The sequence below is a fragment of the Corylus avellana genome, chromosome 1, assembly GCF_965113065.1.
Source record: "Corylus avellana chromosome 1, dhCorAvel1.hap1.2, whole genome shotgun sequence".
Lineage (NCBI taxonomy): Eukaryota > Viridiplantae > Streptophyta > Magnoliopsida > Fagales > Betulaceae > Corylus > Corylus avellana.
In genome coordinates, this window is record NC_142490.1 from 24,547,721 (window position 1) to 24,568,045 (window position 20,325).

At 34.4% G+C, this 20,325-nt stretch overlaps 2 protein-coding genes across 2 annotated transcripts; one reads left to right on the forward strand and one right to left on the reverse strand.

Moving 5' to 3' along the window:
* Positions 1-3,591: 3,591 nt before the first annotated feature.
* LOC132169530 (pectinesterase inhibitor-like) lies at positions 3,592-4,110 on the forward strand. The gene has a single exon (XM_059580554.2). It carries the CDS (start codon positions 3,592-3,594, stop codon positions 4,108-4,110), a length of 519 nt encoding a protein of 172 aa, XP_059436537.2.
* Positions 4,111-7,192: 3,082 nt separating this feature from the next.
* On the reverse strand, positions 7,193-7,717 carry LOC132169531 (pectinesterase inhibitor-like). The gene has a single exon (XM_059580555.2). It carries the CDS (start codon positions 7,715-7,717, stop codon positions 7,193-7,195), a length of 525 nt encoding a protein of 174 aa, XP_059436538.2.
* Between the last annotated feature and the right edge of the window lie 12,608 nt (positions 7,718-20,325).

The following is a 20,325-nucleotide window of genomic DNA, read 5'->3' on the forward strand; positions in this document are numbered from 1 at the left end:
TAACATGTGAGAAACAAGTCATTTTTTTAATATGTGATATGCTCATATTTTTTTTAATAAAATTTCTTTCAAGTTTGTTATTGTTATTAAAAAAACATGTGACTTTCACATGTCAAATAACACGTGTCATTATTATAAAATAGGTTAAAAAAAATTCCTCCAATTCAGTTTCGAGAAAAACTCTGTCCATGCCATTTCTTTAACTTTTTTTTCTTTGTTTTGTTTTTGGAAACTTGAGAAAATTCTCTTAACTTCCACTTGTTTCGATACTACCTTTAAAATTTAAAAACTCTCTATTAAGGATATTTAACTTTCAATTTCTTTCAATTAACCCTTCCATTAGAATTTTTCTTTAATTTTTGTTAAAATGCCTAAAATACCGTTTCTTATAAATAAAAAAATTGCAAAGATATTTTTTTTTATATAAAAAAAACCCTGAATCTTTACAATTTTTTATATTAAAAAAAAGGACTATTTTGGGAATTTTGACAAGATTTAAAGGAAAATTCTAACGGAATTGGATAATTGAAAGAAATTGAAAGTCCAATATCCTTAATTTAGAGTTTTTGAACTTTAGATGTACTTTCAAAACACGTGAAAGTTTAGATGAGTTTTGTGAAGTTTTCATTTTTTTTAAAAAAAATTTGATTTTAGTTCTCCTTTTATATATTTTAGTTTTACCCTATTCCCTATATTGGGCCAGGATTTAAGTGATAACGAAATAAGATCCTTTTCATTTTAGCCAATTAGTTATTTTAACAAGAGCAAAATTGCATCGGTTCCTTTCTATTTCAAATTCTTCTCTGGTCATAACAAGGCAGCTCAAGCCTTATGAGATTTAGTAACTCTTCAATGCCAACTTCATTTTTTTTTTTTTTTTTTGGTTTTGTCCTTCAAGTCTTATTGGGAAATTGAACTATTCTACGTTTTCATGATTTTCTAACAATTCACATTTCAGGTTGTTGAATCAGTCATGGTAAGTCATTCTATATCTAATAAGTAGTGAATAAAGAAAAAAAAAAAAAGTTAATCTGCAATTTTGTTCGTGATGCCACCCACGCTAATACAAATCTAAATAATTAAGGCCTTACATGTAGATTATTAATTAAGAACAAAACAACCAAGATATGTAGTAAAATGATTAATGGAGGAGAAGATTAAGAAAAAAAAAAAACATAGACAAACAGACAAATGATGAGGACCACGCAATTAAGTCATCATTATGTTTTTTGTAATCTTCTCCTCTGTGACAACTAGTGGTGGTGGTTATCATTAGTGGCGGTACTTCATTAATTTTAAGAAAATTTTCATAAGGTTGAACGCGTACTAGGCCATGGGTTCGACTCTCTATAATAAAAGATCACTCACATAAGCTTGATTAATATTAGCCGCCTTAAGAAATAGTGATGTCTAATTAATATGATTGAGTCAGACTATAGTTTAATTGGTTTTGAGAGAGCACTTGCATTTTCTGCCTTCTAGGCTCTCTTTAAGCAATTCCTAACAGGCAGGTTCTACCATGATTACACTCAAGTAAACTTGACTAGGCATAGTTAGTCGCCCTCTCTTATTATTCTAATTAAAAAGAAAAAAGATAAAAAAAAGTCTACATCATGTTGTGATCCTCGTTGGGGATAACATTGGATTTCTTATGTTGTAGATGCTAGCAAGACCCACTATGGAGTAATGAAAATTCTCATCTTATTTTCATTACTTATTTTATTTTATTTTATTTTATTTTTATGCTTTTTGTGGAATAGATGCCCTCGTGATCCATAAAGAAGACGGCAATTTGTCTTATATATTTGTGATAATTAAAAGCACTAAGCGACTGTCATTTTATAAAAGGACAAGACTTTTGTCTACTCCATACGGAAGCCAATGGTTGCCTTTTATCCCAAAACGTCTGGGATGTTTTTTAGTAGATGCTAGCGTTGCTAAAAGGGACGGCCAAATAAAAGAAACCATATATATATATATATATATATATATATATATATATAAAGAAACACTATTCATAAAATAAAAGAAACACCCCCTCCGTTTTGGCACTAGGTGGCTCGATCATCGACTCCGTTTAGACACGTCATTTAAGTTTGCGGGCTTGTTTTATCTTTTTGGCGGAAGACGCATACTTCTGATTGTTGTTAATTACTTAATCTTTCGCTACGTCAAAGCTATTTTGTTTTTATTTTTTAATTTTTTTCAAGTCATACGAAATTAAAAGTATTAATTAAGAGAATATTCATATGTGGGTTTGTTTGAGAAGGGAATGCGCATTTCTGCACGTCAATAATTATTGATGTGCCATTATTTCACACGTCAAAAATTAATTAATTAATCATAATAATTATTTGTTTTAAAAAAAATATTAGATAACAAAATTTAATTGGTGCCTATATTAAGTAACAAAATTTAATTTGTATATGTATAATTGGTATATGTTGTCATATATTAAGAGATATATTCAAACCCATTAAAATTTTATAAAACTAGTTAATGCTCTTGTCTCTTATATGCAATGCTTTCACTATATATGTTTATTATATATATGTGCTTTATATTCTTTAATTTATGGCTATTAATTAATAGTAGGTAACAAAATATATATGGTTATTAATTAAAGTGATATAGTATTAATACATATCACGTTTTCAATATTGTAGGAATATTAATACATATATGTGTTATCTTAGTCTTAAGCACATAGTATTTTTTTTAAAAAATAAGTGATCCTATAATTTTTTTTTTCTCTTATTATTTTCAATATATTTTCTTGATGTGTCAAATGTAACACGTCAATAATTTCTTGACGTGTCACATTTTGACACGTCAATAATTATTGACGTGCCATTACTTCACACGTCAAAAATTAATAATATTAATTATTTGTTTTAAAAAAATATTAGAGAACAAAATTTAATTGGTATATGTATATGATATATATGTATAATTGGTATATAATTAATTAATATTAGGTAACAAAATATATATAGCTATTAATTAATAATAAAAATTATGCAATGCTTTCACTAGATATGGTTATTATATCTATATATATATATATATATATATGTGTGTGTGTGTGTGTGTGTGTGTGTGTTTGTGTGTGTGCGTGTGTGTGTGTTTTATATTCTTTAATTTATGGTAATTAATTAATAGTAGGTAACAAAATATATATGGCTATTAATTAATGATAAAAATTATGCAATGCTTTCACTATATACGGTTATTATATATATGTACTTTATATTCTTTAATTTATGGCTATTAATTAATAGTAGATAACAAAATATATATGGTTATTAATTAAAGTGATATAGTATTAATACATATCACGTTTTCAATATTTTAGGAGTATTAATACATATTTGTATTATTTCATTAAATCTCATCCACTAGTTTAGAATTCAAAGGTTAAAATTTTAGCATTCAACTGCTGAGTTGTTAAAACAGATAGTTGGCTAACAAAATGTCTACCATCAAAACCAAGCTGCCAACATTAGTTCATATTATTGATCATAGTATAAAAAGATGGGCAAAGAAACATGCTAGCAATGTTGCAATAAGCTCATCCATTGTGCAGGAAAAATGGCCATAAAACTCCTCGCTGTTTCTCTCCCTCTCCTTGTGCTCTCAATTGCAGTGATCTCAACAGCAGCCGACGAGAAAGGCGAGCCCCTGATAACGAAAGTTTGTGGCGCCACAGAGTTTCCCGACTTTTGCACCTCGGCTTTGAAGTCAGATCCTCGGAGTTCGAGTGCAGATGTTAAGGGCCTTTCAAGGATTGCCTTGGAGTTTAGTGCAACCAAAGCAAAAGAGGCTGCAGGAGTTGCCTTTAAGTTGATGCAAAATTCATCTGGCTATGTGGATTGGTCGAAGAGAACAACATGTTTCGATGGTTATAACTCCACCGCAGATCGAATTAAAGGGGAGGGGCTCAAGTACTTTGAGGAGGGGAATTATAAGAAGGCATACCAAATTGTGAATCTTCTTACTGATGACATAAAATATTGCACTAGCTTTGGTGTACCACAGTTGGTTGAAACCAACACAATGCTTTCCAAGGTTATTAGTGTTGTAAAGACCATTCTACATCTCCTTCTCTAATTACCGATCATGTAAATGTGATTCTATATGATTAGAAATAAATGTATTGACTATTCATTACCTCTGCGGAGTTTATCTTTCTTTTAAGTTTGCAGGCTTGTTTTATCTTTTTGGCAGAAGACGCACACTTTTGATTGTTGTTAATTACTTAATCTTTCGCTACGTCAAAGCTATTTTGTTTTTATTTTTTTAATTTTTTTCAAGTCACACTAAATTAAAAGTATTAATTAAGAGAATATTCATATGTGGGTTTGTTTGAGAAGGAAATGCTATGAATGAAGTCATAACTCCCTCCTGGAAGTCATCTACTTACTCCAACAAAGCCCTTAGGTTGAGAGGGTATGGGCTACCATTTTACATATGTTCCTAGAGCATAACAAGTTGCAAAGTAATAGTCCATTGAAGCCTTCCTTCCTTTGAATAAAATAAATAAATAAATAAACAAAATAAAAGACCATTGCAGCACCCGTACTAAGCATCCAATACCAAATTTTACTTTGAAATTGTCAACAATTGAATTTACAAGACATCAATTTATAAAGTCTGAAAACCAGATATTATTTCAAGAGATAGATTATTTAGATGATCAATTTTTTGTACTTAATTTGTATTTATCATTCCAATAAATTTGGTCATTAGCTACTACATTTTTAGTATGACTATTTTAGCAACAACTATTGTGTTGTCGCTAATGTTAGAAAAAAAAATTATATTAGCTACTATTTATTGGATTGGATATTTGACCATCTCATCTGAAAACTAATTAGTATCTAGTGAAGAAAGCCAAAGCCTTTTATGGCATTCAAAATTGCATCCCGCAATAAATGTCTTACGAGCCGTCCAAGTCAGTAGAACAACATTGTTGTACCACAACAAAAACTTTCACCTATTTTGCAACAACCCAAAAGGCCATCACCAGGGACGAAGCTAGACTTTGAGATGAGTAGGGGCCAAGGGCCAAAAATTTTATTGGGTAGGGCCAATAGGAAAAATAAAAAATAAAAAATTTCCATTTTTTTTTCTTGTGTTGGGGAGCCATGGCCTACACCGGCCACCCCTCAGTTTCGTCCCTGGCCATTACATTATAATACATTCCTATTTTTGATTTGTGTATGGTATTGAAAATAAGAACTTTTTTTTTTTTTTTTTTTTTTTGAGTGGGAACTATTTACAGGAAGACGATTCATAACCTTAATAAAAACGAGCATATTCTTGATATGGCTGCCTTTACCTTTCTTTTAGCTGCACCTTTGCATGCTCTTGATCCTTTGGCGAAGAAAGGAATGTTAGAAGATATTGCACTATGATAGCAATATTGCTTGTTCATATCCTTTTGGAACCTGTAGATAGCAATATAACTTTTAGCTCATCTTTCCAAAATAATGCACTTCTTTGTCTAATTTATTTATTTATTTTTTTTTTTTTTTTCACTGAACAGGTTATGGCATGGCTGGATATGCATTATTTGTATGAAACAGAGTATGTGAAATAAGGTGTAGTGATGATTGAGTGTAATTTATGTCACATCTTGTATTCATATTATTAATTTAATGTAAATTATATTTTGTTCAAAGAAAGAGTGGAATACTTGTATGATATAGGAGTTTGACATTAGCAATTCTATAAATTAAACAAAAGCAGAAATTTAATAAAATAAATTAAATATTAGGGTTAAATGCCTTTTTAGTACTTGCATATTAACGCTATCATTTTTTCCCACCTATGTTTCATTTTGTATTATAAATTATACCTCATTTATGGCTAAATACGGAGATGGTGCCACTGTTCATCTTCCGTTAATAAAACTAATAGATTTCCACATCAAACCTATCACAACGTGACACATGTCATATGCCCCCAACCAAAAAATAAACAAAAATTAAAAAAAATTTAAAAATAATAATTAAAAAATAAAGGTTGCTTGAGCCCCCCATTTTGCCGATTTTGCCTTAAGGGGTGCACCCAACCCTCATGGGGAGTGGCTGGAACCACCCTTGGCTGGTTTGGGGGTGACCGAAACCACCTCCAACAGCCGTATTTGGCTTGGGGTTGTTCCAGCCACCCTAGATCAGCCGATTTAGGGGTGGCCAAGCAACCCCAAGGGTCATGGGGTGGTTCGGTCACCCCTACGGATAAATCTCAAACAAAAAAATTCATCCATCCCAGGCCATGGGGTGGTTCGGCCACCTCCATATAACCGGTCTGTGGTGGTCGAAACCACCCTTAAGGGCCATTGGGTTGTTTGGCTACACCTAAAAGGCTTAAACCCCAAAAAATTAAAATTAAAAAATTAAAATAATAATAATAATAAAAAATATATATAATTTGAGGGTTATCCTTGGGGGTAGTTCAACAACCCCAGACCAGCCGGTTTGGGGTGGCCATAACCACCCTAGGGCAAATGGTGGTGATTGAGCCACCCCGAAGATTCTTGGGGATGGTTTCAACCACTCCCATTTTGTAAGTTGTTGTGGTTCGACCACCCCCATACCATCCTTGAGCCACCCCTCAAAAAAAAAATTAATTATTTCTTTTTTTATTCATTTTAAAGGGTTTTAAAGTTTGAGGAAACTTTACAATTTACAAAGAACCCTTGAACTATCACACGTTTTGAGAATACTCCCCAAATTTCAAAAACTTTCAATTTCACTCATCGAAATTTCAATTTGATGCAATTCGCTCCTCCGTCAATTTTTTCCATCAAACTCTAACGGAAACCCCTTAAAAACCAAATTAGCAAGCTATTATCGGCCTGATAATAAGCGACGACTTTACATCGTTGCTGATACTTTATTATCAATGACGACATTTCGTTTTTGAGTTATGAAACTATATATTACGAACGACCCCAAGCATTATCAGCAACAACAAAAGTCATTGCTAATAAGGTCAAAGCTTTTGCGAGGACTTATCGGCAAACAAAAGTCATTAGCGACGACTTTTGAACTTTTAAGGACTAGTCATGCTAAAGTTAAATAAATGGCACAATCTCCATAGAACTTTGATATCTTAGAAATGTTTATAGATGGCAAGATTATTACAGTGTAGAATGGTCTTGACATCATTGGAAAGCATGGATAGATTAGAAAAGGAGATGTAGAATGGTCTTGACATCATCAGAAAACCTGGTTAGCAATGTATTTTTTACATCCAACGCGTGTATTCGGTAGTTGCTACAAGCAACAGCTTTCCCATTAACATCATCCACAGCTTGGTATGCCTTGTCGTACTTTCCCAGGTCAAAAGATGGGATACCCTGCTGTTTAAGGTTGTGAAGAGTAGTGTTATAAGAATCGAAACAAGCTGCGCTCGCGGCCCAAGTCGCATAGCCAGTTGAATGGTCCAACACGTCAGAGGCTGCATCTGTAGCCTGCTTTGTTAAGGTTAAGGTTAACTCCAAGGCAATCCTAGAAAGGCCTTTAAGATCGGCTTTCAAACTCCGAGGATCCGACTCCAAAGTTGAGGTGCAAACGGCGGGAAAGGCGGTGCCGCTGCAAGTTTTGGTTATTAGGGCCTTTCCAGTCTCATCGGCAGCCATCCCACATTGAAAAATTGCTACTGAGACCACAAGAAGAGGGAGACAGAACCCAAGTTCTTTGATGCCCATTTTTCCTGCACAATGGAAGAGCTTATTGCAAGTTTCTTTATTTGCCTGTCTTTTTAAACTATCAATGTGAACTAATTGTGCCTGCTTGAATTAGATCGTCTCCAGTTCATTTGAACTGGATATTGAACTGGAGATGATCCTGGTTAGTTTTTTTGGCCTAATTATAGTGGGAAATAAATAGAGCAGTTTAAGGAAAATCTAATTGTTTTTCTTTAATTAGCTTACATCTGCACCTACCTTCGTGCTATTTTTCATTCTTCTAATATATTCCATTGGAAATGTTCCTTTAGATTAATCTTAATTAACAAGGAAAAAAAAAATTCAATGGTGAATATGCTAAACGCAAAATAGCATTTCGCTTCTCCACACTGTAGATCTTAATAAGCCCAAATCTTACGCACACAAAACTCCCCCACCACCAACAAAACAAAACGACAAATATATATATATATATATAGTTGAATATAGTTGAACCAGAGCTAGAGGGTGGGGAAGTAAAGCTCAAGCCCCTCTTCAATAATGGTAACCTTCTAAGCTCACCCTCCTCACCATCTTCTCCTTCTTCTTCACAGTACTTTCCCAATCTCACAAGGTAAATGAAAAGAAACAAAACCCACTCAGAAGTGAAGAAACCAATTTTCTCATTATCTTCAATTCTTGATGTTCTTTCTTCTAGCTAAATCTCCACAGTACGTACTACCACTGGGAATAACAAAAATCAAGCAACAGCAAAAAGCTTGGCACTGATGTCTCCAATCTACAAATCGGGTGTCCGAGTGAGTCTCATGTGAAATCTAAAAGTAAAAGCAAGAGTGGTGTGTGGGCCGTTGTTCAGTTAATTCAAAAATTTTCTTCAAAAGTAAATTTTTTTAAACAAATTGTAGGGACCATGACCCTTACCGTGGCTTCGCCATTGGTGTCACTTATAATAGAAAAATAATTAACAGGAGTGGTGTGGGGGCGGTTGTTTAGTTAGTTCAAACTTTTTCTTGTAAAGTAAAATTTTTTAAACAGATAGTAGTGGCCGCAACCCTTACTGGCCTTAACGTGACTCCGCCAGTGGTGTCATTTATAATAAAAAAAATAATATATATATATATATATATATATATATATATATATATATATATATTGGAGGGGTGGTTGAGCTACCCCATAGCCAAAATTGGGGATTACTTGGTGCAGGTGGTCAAGATAAGATACCAGCCACAAATTATAAGTTACCAACAATGACTTAAAGTCGTTACTAAAAGTTTATAAACAGACTCAAATGCACCTACAGGGGATTGAATAGGTGTTTACCACAACTAATGCGGAATTTAAAAATATTAATCAACAAGCAATCAATTACCAAAATAATCAAGACAGTAAATCAATCAAACACAAAGATTTTGGTCACAAAGAATAAACCTTTTAGAAATCGTTCTAAAAGTAAAACCTCTCCGAAGCAACCAAACCTAGGAAATCACTATAAGAAAATATTCCGAGATTATTGACACGGGGAGCACTTACTGTAACGCCCCCAAAATTAGCCTTGGCTAACCTGACAGGGTTACTGGCAATTACCTCAATTAAACCAACTTGTGGCTAAATAAGGAATCGCCCCTCTAAGCATTATCAGATTTAGTCTAAAGGAATGTGAAATTAATCTGAGAATAACTATAAATCATTATGGCACAAGTAAAATCCTCAAAATAAAGACATGGAGCAACTAATTAACAATAAAAGACAAACCTGATAACAGTATGAAGAATCCTAAGTAAAGTCTGTAGTGGCAGCCATACCACTCTCGGGTTCTAGAAACAGATTTCCTAAAAAGGTAATAATAGCGTAAGTCTAACGAGTTAGTATGTAAACCTCACAATTAAGTATGCTTGAGCTCATTTAAGCAAAAATAAATGTGCAATTTTAGTAAACATTTAAAAGAAGTGTTATCTCCGTTAATACACCATAAAAGTATTGTTTCGTTAATAAAAGAGTGGTGTACTCCCAGCGCCAATATCCTAAGTATTTTAATGCATGAAAAACTAATGCTTTATAAGTCATAACTCTCATGTATGGTCTACCAGAGATATTACCTCTTCTTAGCAGGGTTAGCGCTGTCCAAATGGACCTATAATATAATGCCGGTGCCCCAACCATTGTACGCTATCGTTCATCCCATTAGTGGCCCGACCGAGTTTAACCTCGGGTGGCCCACACCACTAATAATGTTCGTCCTATAGTGACCACCCATTAAGGAATGACTGCACCTGGTTGCGAAACCATTGGATCCAAAGCCCACACACACACATTTGACCATAGCATGAAGTCTATCTAGTAAGCCCATGGCCATTATTTTGCACGTACTGGTGCCCATGTCATACGATCATCTTATCAACTAGTTACTAAAGCAGTTACCAAGTTATTACGAAAAAGTAGGCATACTCATATCATACTCATGGTCAGTCAACTGACATATCCTATGTTTTTAAGGAAAGAGTTCGTAAGTGTTTACTTACCTCGTACGCTCGCTTGAACCCTCCAACATTGCTAAATTCTACTATAATGGAATATAACACACCGTTATACGTAGTACTAGAGGACCCTTACGAGTAAGATACTAGGTTAACCTAATATAAAGGGTTGCTAGGGCATAAGTTTCAGAAATGGGGCTAAGGCGGATGTCTGACCTCCTGACCGTATGTCCAGTCAGTGAGTAGGCATTTCGGCCAAAAGCTCCTAACGAGGTTTCAAGGGTACTATACAATCTAGAGGCTACTATAACTCCTTCTAGGCTACAAAATAAGCACATGCATCGTAAGAAAACTCAACATAAGAAATCAAAGAAACTTTAAAACTCTTATCTTGATTTTGGTATGAAAGATTGCAAGAACTTTAACATGGTGCCATTACAACTCAAAACATGCAGAAAGGCATTAAGGACGACAATAAGAGGACAAGAATGGTTAAGGGATTACCTTGGAAAATGGCAAGAGTACAAGCTTTCTTCTTCCTCTCTCTCAATTCTCAAAACTCACAAGGCACTCACAATGGGTGGTTACAGAGAGCTTGGGGGTTGGATGATGGCTTCATAGGGGTGGTGGGGGTTGGTATTTATAAAGGAGAAAAGCTGGAGACGCTCACCAACTATTTGAAAAGTATCGGACGTTCGGTAGTATAGGGGCGTACGTCCGGTACAATTACACATTGGGTAAAAGGGTCCAATGTACGTTTTGGGTATTATCAAGGGGTTTTCCAAAAAGCAGCGTACGTCTGGTGTGGTCCCTTGGCGTACTTCCGGTGGTCCCCACGCGTACGTCCTCTACTAAAGATAAGAGCGTACGTCTGGTGGTCCCACGCGTACGTCCTCTACTAAAGACAAAAGTGTACTACCGGTTCCCTGGGCGTACGTACGGTCAGCAATGATAGGCTTGGGTTTTACTTCAAGGCTTTATGGTAAGTGTGAAGGCTTTGGGTTATGCTGAGATGGCTTAGGGTTTTCTGTTTATGGCTAATTTAGAAGGCCATTTGTTGAGTAAGGGTTTAAAACTCTTTTTAAAACAATTTAAAATGGCGGGATATTACAACACTTAGAACCCTTTGCAAGTCATTGGCTCTGTAAGATCGACATGCCTCTAACTCATCTCCTCGCTCACAATCTTCTTCAACGTAATTCTCCTTTATCAGATCCTTCCAATAGACTTCACAATCGTAGCAATAAATCAATCTAACAAATACTCTAAGAGAAACGATTTAGCTCACAACATAAACTCTTTCTTAGCACAACCTCTCACGAACTCTAAGGTAAAAATTCGTACCCATTCAGATCTGTAGAGATCTATATATATAACCTAAATACCCCAAGTCTAATTGAAACTCAATTACATGGAAAATAGACTTGGAAGCTACGGGTCATTCGGACGGTAAGTGAGATCGTTCAAACAGGGCTAGTTTAACATGGGAAAACTAGTCCTTATGCATGGCCCGTTTGGACAGGAGGAACACACGTCTGGACGGCACTAGGTCAGTATCGCAAACTCCAGTTCTATTATGAGGCGCGTCTGGACGGCTTGCAAACGAGACTTCAGACGATGCTCTCGGGAAAATGGAAATCATCCTCATTCTGACTCCATGCAGACAGGCTTGTAGATGAAGCTCTTGGGTTGAAGAATTAATATGCAACACTGCTGTCCGTCCGGACGGCCAAGTGTCCCATCCGGACGGTCTTGCCTGGAGATGAACTTTTGCTTGAAGATCACCGAATTTAGCCAAACTAACAGTTACTAAGAATATATTATCAGCGACGATTTTAAGTTGTTGCTAATAACTTATTATCAACGACAACATCTCAATTTGAACTTGAAACTATTGCCGACGACCCTAAGGATTATCGGTAACAACAAAAGTCGTCATAGATAGTATGTTATCAGCAACGAATTTAAGTCGTTGATCGGCGACAGCGTCTCATTTTGAGTTTTGAAGCTATTAGAAATTACCCTAAACATTATCAGCATGACAAAAGTAATTGCTAATAAGGTCAAAGTATTTGTAAGGACTTTTGAACTTTTATGGACGAAAAATGTCATGGCTAAAAAACTTTTTTTATGTTTTTTTTGCAGTCGTAAAAGGTGACACAGTAAAACATGATAGCTAAAAGAATATATGAAAGGATATATAAAAGGATACAATAAAAATGAGGAAAAGAGAACCAAAAACAAAAAGTTGAAGAAATGGCACAACCTCCCTAATACTTTGATATTTTAGAAATATTTATTCATGGAAAAGATAATTACAGTATCAGAATAGGAGATGAAGGATGGTCTTTACAACAGTGTTTTTTAATTTGAGTTTCTTTCCTTTTTTTAACATTAATTTGAGTTTCTTGTTAGACACTAATGTTAATTTTACCATAGATAAGTGTTTTTTTTTTTTAGGAAAACTGCTGGATCAGGTGTTTGGCCACCTATCTAAATACTAATTGGTATTCAGTGAGGGAAGTCAACTTTTTATGGCATTCAAAAATGCACCCCGCATGAAATGTTTTAAGAGTCGTCCAAGTCAACAAAGTGACATTGTTGCACCGCAACAGAAACTTTCATCTATTTTCGAACAACCCAAAAGGCCAATACATTATTTATTTTGAGACAAAGGGAGAAATACATTCCTATGCTTGATTTGTGTATGGTTTTCAATATAAGAACTCTATTTACAGGAAGACGATTCATAGCCTTCATAAAAACGAGCATGCTCTAGCTTGATATGGCTGCCTTGGCCTTTCTTTTCATTGCTCCTTTCCATGCTCTTGATCCTTTGCCGATGACAGGGATGTTACAAGATATTGCACTGTTCAAAGTCTTTGTCTAATTTTATAATTTTTTTTTTTTCACTGAACAGGTTATGGTGGGGCTGGATATGTCACATCTTGTATTCATGTTTTTAAGGGTTAACTACTTTATTAGTACTTCGGTTTACACGTTTTTATTTAGCTCTTTCTGTGTGATACCTCACCTATAGGAAAATGCAAAATCGATACCTTGTTAATTTTCGTCAGTCTAAATTAACAAAATTCCACGTCATCGCCACGTGTCACTCCTAAAATATGCCACATGTCACCCCAGACCAGCCTTGGGGGTGGCTGGCAAACCCCATTAGCCAAAATGGGGTGGCCGGCCACCACATAGAACTTTCAACTTTTTAATTTTTTTAGGTTTAGTTTATTTTATTATTTTTATTTTTTATGACACGTGGCATATTTTGGGAGTGACACATGGTGATGATGTTGAATTCTGTTAATTTAGACTGACGAAAACTAACGAAGTATCAATTTTGCATTTTCCCATAGGTAAGGTATCACATTTGGCTGTTTTGAAAACATAAGAAGGAAAAAAAATAAAAACGTGTAAACCGGTGTACTAATAAAGTAGTTAACCCTCTTTTTAATTTAATGTAAATTATATTTTGTTCAAAGAAAGTGTGGAATGCTTGTATGATATAGAAGTTTAATAGCAAATTTGACATTAGCAATTATATAAACAAAACCAAAAATTTAATAAATAAATTAAATATTAGGGTTAAATGCATTTTTAGTACTTGCGCTTTAACGTCTTTATTTTTTCTCACCTATGGTTCATTTTGTATTATAGATGATACCTCATTTATGGATAGATATTGAGATGGTACCACCGCCCATCTTCCGTTAATAAAACTAACGAACTTTCACATCAAAACAATCACAATGTGACATGAGTCATATGCATCTACAAAAATCGTGTTTTTTACTGACCAACCATTTCTGACGTGTCAATGGTACTGACACGTCAAAAAACCCTTCTAACATGTAATTTTTGATGTGTCTCAACGGTTAAGAGGGCGCATGTCAAAAAATTCAAGTTTTTGACGTGGCATTTTCACCACGTCAAAAATTTTTGATGTGTCAAAAACTGGAACGTCAAAAAAAAAAAAAAAATTTGACGTTCCAGTTTTACCACGTCATAATTTTTTTTGACGTGTCACACCATTTGGCACATCAAATATATATATATATATATATTTTCATTTATATATTTTCTGAATTATTTGGGTTTATACTAAAATTTACGTATTAACCTGATATCCAATACATTCAATATATGTCCAATATACATTCAATTTATTCAATATACATCAAGTATCCAATATCCAATACATTCAATTCAATTCAATCCAATCCAATACATCAAACATATCCAATACATCCAAGTAATCAAATACATCTAATTAATCAAATACATCCAATTAATCCAATACATTAAGCATGTCCAATACATCAAACATTTCCAATACATCCAATTAATCAAATACATCAAATATATCCAACCCCATTTCAAACATATCCAATACATCCAATTAATCAAATACATCAAATATATCCAACCCCATTTCAAACATATCCAATACATCCAATTAATCCAATACATCCAACCCAATACACATATAAAATTCCAATTCAATTTGCATATGCATACAATACATATGAAATTCCAACACAAATTAATTAAACAAAATTCCAACACATATACTACGTTCCAACACAACACAACACAAAACAAAACAAATATATACATCGAAAATACGTTCCAACACTACAAATATCTACATCGAAAATACGTTCCAACACAACACAAAACAAATATATAATCAAACTATTTCTATACTATCTGCTACAAATATACAACACATATAAGTTCCAACTAGTCTCAACAAACATATAGTTTGATCTAACCATATACATAGCAAATAGTAACAAAATATATATAAAACTTAACAAACAGTGTTGAGAAACCACGTGCTCAGTCCAGGTCAACATAGTCATCTCCCAACGCTTAATCTGCATTACCTGCAAATGGGTTGTGAACCAATGATAATCAATAAAAAAATTCAAAGCACAGATATACAGTGATGCAAATATATGTTAGTTTTAAAATGAACCACAGAAACAATGTGTTGCTAACTGAGACTTTTGTTGAGACACAATTCTAATAGTTAAAGTGATTGATGCGGGCTATAGTCATGTTAACTGAAGAATAACAAAAATAACACGAATATAACATTACCTCTGTCGGGCGCGGATCCAGAGGTCGACGCGAGCATGGCCTCAAGCTGACGGAAATGGGCCTCAAAGATGGCATCTTTCTCTACTATCTGAGTTTTTTGTTCTTCAATCTGTTTGGTCATCTCATCCATCGCATGTCTTTGTTGTGTCTACTCCTCTTCAAGTTCTCTAATCATATCCATCATCTGTGAGAACGAGGAGTTTCTAGGGTTCTGCGACTGTGTCTGGGACGATATATAGTATGAATGTATGTTGTCCCGCACCGGTAGAACATTCGGACCCACCTGTCGGACCCTGCCAGCGTACTCAACCTTATTTCCGTGCATCTGAGCATACACATCATTCGGGGTCCACCATACCGTCCCTTTAGTCACGCTCGACGTCAATGCCGGGTTAGTGGATATCAATTCCTTCATCCTCTCATGTACGTTAAATAACAAGTTAATATCTCATATAAAGAAGGTTAATCATAAATAATTTATCAAGTAATTGCACATCTCTCCCTGACCACATCATTTGAATAGTCACCGTCCTTCTTCGTGTGTGTCGAGATGTAAGCTTGCGCTCGAGTAAGAGTACTGCCCAAAGATAAGGCTTGCATATATATATATATCATCAAAAAAAAAAAACATAAACATACGGTTAGATACGTATATATATCTATATATATGCGGTAAATAACACAAATACTTCTTCATGTGTCGCCCTAGCAAAGCTCATCGACCCGGTGCAATGAGGTGTGTTGTTTTTCGCTCGCATTGCCTTCATGTAGGCAGCATACTCCTACATAAATACCATTTTTAATATGTCAGTCCTAACACAATTACAATTAATGAAACTACACTACACAATTACAATTAATGAAACTAAACTCGTGACCTACCTGATTCTTCGGGTCACACCATTTATCCAACAACACATCCAAGTCATAGGCGTTGTATTTCGAAACGGCATCTTGACCCATTCTCGCCTTCACGGTGTTAGGAGTATCTCCCGGCTGAATTTTTATCGCGTCTTTCACTAAGTGTCTCCAACTCGTTAGCTTCACGCCCATATCTCAGAACGCGTCATTTTTTATCGCATCGAGATTGTACTCAAGCGGGATGTAGAAGTCCGCCTGCACAAGTTAGAAAAGTAAGGCGTATAATTCACTCATTAACAGTGTTTAACATAATGAAATACACAAGCTAAAATATAACATATATTTTAACCATACCATCAAAGCGTCCCATATATCCTCTTTCGTACAGGGCGGTACTTCCGTCCAATCGTCTCGTAATCTAACATAATTCCAACTCCTTATGATGTTGCCGGTCGTCCTTCGAAATTTTATCCCGCTAAATCCTACGGGCTGCCATGCTCTATTGTACTCGCACACGACCTTTTTCCCAATAGGGGGACATCCCACGTCTTGTTCGATGGTTTAATGGTCACCACTTGAATATGGGTGTGCCCGTACGTCTCGACCGATGCCTAACACATTAATAATTACCGATGTTAATTATTTGGAATTCAATAGTAACTACATAACTTACATACGTATTCAATATTGGTATTTGAAGCATATATACTTACTTATTGTCCAGAGCTGGCGACTGCCCAACACTTCTGGAGCAAGGTCATCAGGCTGCGAGTCATGCATGGCACCTATCCCATCATCCACGTCCGCCGGTCCCTGTGTCTCGTTATCCTCCGGTTGCGATGGCTCACTGTAGTTCAAACTTGTGTTCTTGTGGGGAGGGAATAACTGCTCTACATGGCCATGTGAACATATCCCTAACTCGCTCATCGTAGGCGGCAGACTAGGCATATGATACTCTTGCTCCTTGTCGTATGGAGACAGCTGAGACTTATACCCCATCTGGGACCCTTCCACATGCTCTGGAAGTACTGGTCTATACCCCTAGTCATCTACCTGTGAGGACCTCCGTCGTCCACTCTTCCCCTTGATACTCATATCAACCTGTGAAACGCGTCACGCACCTAATTAATTATGTATACAATAAATAAAATATACATTACAATTACCAATCAATGTAGAAAGAAATAACAAAAAAGAAGTCAATTAATGTGAATTACATATATAATTTTATTTTTTTGAACCACATACTTTGGTTACTGGGACCCTAATTAAATAAAATAAATCTAGGTTAGTTAGTTAGTTGTTATTTTTTTTAGTGCATTTATTTAATTACATCGTTTCAATTTTTTGCTTCTTTTTTTTTTAACAAATAAACACTTACATTTAGCTTTAATTATAACATCTACATAATCTAAATTTGCAAAACCTAAACAAAGTTAAGGATATTTAAATGCATTTGTTATACATGGGGACCCTAGATAAAATAGATCTAGCTAGCTAGCTAGGTTATTTGTTGTTATTTTATTTTATTATTTTTTTTTTTTTCGTTTTTTATGACATTTACATAATCTAAATTTGTAAGACCTAAATGAATTTTTTATATATGGGGATCCTAGATAAAATAGATCTAGCTAGCTAGGTTATTTGTTTTTTTTTTTTTTTTTTTTTTTGTTTCTTATAACATTTATGATTTTGTTATATATGAGGACCATAGATAAAATAAATCTAGCTAGCTATGTTATTTGTTTTCTTTTGTTTTTTCCTTTGTTTTTTTTTTTTTAAAAAAAAAACATTTACATATTTATTCTAAATTTTCAAAATCTAAACAAAAATTAAAGTCCAAAATGGATATGCATTTGTTATTTGTTGTTGTTGTTGTTGTTGTTGTTTTTTTTTTTTTTTGGGTTTTGGTTTAAGCAAGTTTTGAGGTTTTTTGGTTTTGATAACGTGCATTTACAAAACCTGCACAATAAACCTAAACCTACACAAATTTTAGGTCTAAATCTAAATACAAAAACTTGTACAAAAAAAACCTAATTTCAAAAAATTTACGTACGTAATTTTGCATGCATGCATGCATGTATGCAAATACATTAAATAATATTCCCACCATACAAAACATATATCTCAAACAAATAAATTAATTAGCTAATATAACTACATCAATAATATATAATAATATACACTGTAAATTATATATTTATTTAATTTATTTAATAACGCACTGTATATATATATATATTCCTGATTTGGAGAGGCCGGAGAATCGCCGAAGGGAGGGCTCGTGACGGTCGGAGGGAGGAGTGGCGGTGACGGCCAGTGAGAGAGAGAACCACTGAGAGAGAGAGCGAGTGAGAGAGAGAACGGCCGGTAGCGAGCTAGCTAGTGAGAGAGAGAATGCGGGTGAGAGAAAGAAATGTGGAAGGGAGGGCTGTGTGAAAAACGGCCGACGGTGAAAAAAAAGTGGCAGAGGGGAGGGCTGTGGCGCGCGCGGGGGAGAGAAAGAAAGAGAGGGAGGAAAAAAAAAAAAAAAAAAAAAAGGAAAAAGGAGAACCCAGCTAGCAGCTGGATGTGCACCTTCCCGAGGAACTTCTTGACGTGTCAACACAGGACACATCAAGAAGTTCTTGACGTGCCACATGTGGCACGTCAAGAATTATAAGCCTGTATTTTATTATATTTTATATTTTCTGTTCACATCTCTTATAATATATACTTTCCTCCAACAATATTTTGTTTCTTTATTCACTTTTAATATGTTTTTTTCGCAGTCCAAGTTCTTCATTTCTCCTTGCCTAATATGGAAAGAATATAATTTTTTTTTTTAAAAAAAAAAAATACTACATTAACTCTCATTTTATAAGGTTAAGTATTTAAATTATTTTATTATTAACATATAGTTTAATTGCATAACAGCTATATATATAAGGAGTGCTACATATCCCAGATTTTCTTCTCAAAAGTTAATTCTCAAATGATGTGTCACCATTTTATGACGTGTCCACATGTGACACATCAAGAAATTATTAAAAGATAAATTTTGAATTTTGAATTTATATCATTTTTTTTTCTCTTATATAATACATTATATAAAATCCATAATACATAATATACTTAAAACTAATTAGAGAACAAATAAATTAATATTCTAGATGTACAAGTTATAAAATCCATTTTTTCGTGAGGGCTCAATAATTCACTCACCGAGAATCAGATTGAGCTTCCAGGCATTTCCACCGTAGGATCAATGAAAAATTGAGATAAGTGAAGGACTCGCCGAACACATATTTTGTGTTGGCCGGGTTCATGTAGGGTTTGCGGGTCTTATAAAATAAATGTATTATGTATGTCATATTTTTTAAAAATTAATATGGCTATCATATTAATATTACTATAATGATTTATGCATAATGATATCATATCATATTAATATGGCTATCATTTCATTTCATACTAATATTAGTGAAATGTTTGATTTATATATGCATGATAATATTAATTTATACAATACGTATATACCAATTAAAATTAATTTACTACCTAATTAATTATACAATATGTATAATTAATTATACAATAATATGCATGATAATAAATTTTTGACGTGTTAATGGAACACGTCAAAAATTTTTTACGTGCCTTTTCTGCATGTCAATAAATTTTTGACGTGGGATTTACACATGTCAAAAATTATTGACGTGTCATAATGGCACATCAAAAATTATTGACGTGGCATTTAGACACGTCAAAATTTTTTGACATAAATACTATATTGACATGTTTATTTAGCCACGTCAAAAATTATTGACGTGACAAGCATGAGTTACTGTTTGCCACGTCAATATAGTCCCTAATTTTTGTAGTGTGCCCCAACAAAAAATTAAAAAAAAATAAAAAATAAAAAATAAAAAATAAAAAAAAAGGTGGCTCGAGCAACGCATTTGGGAAAAATGGGGTTGGCTGACCACCCCCATTTTGCCCTAAGGGGTGGCTTGAGAAACACCTGGCCGGTTTGAGGGTGGGTGGGCCACTAGCAACTTGCAAAATGGGGGTTGTCGAAACCAACTCCAATAGTTTTCGGGTGGCTCGACCACTCCTGTTTGTCTTGAAGTAGTTTCAGACACCCCAGACCGGCCGTATGGGGGTGGCCGAACCACCCCCATGACTTTTAGG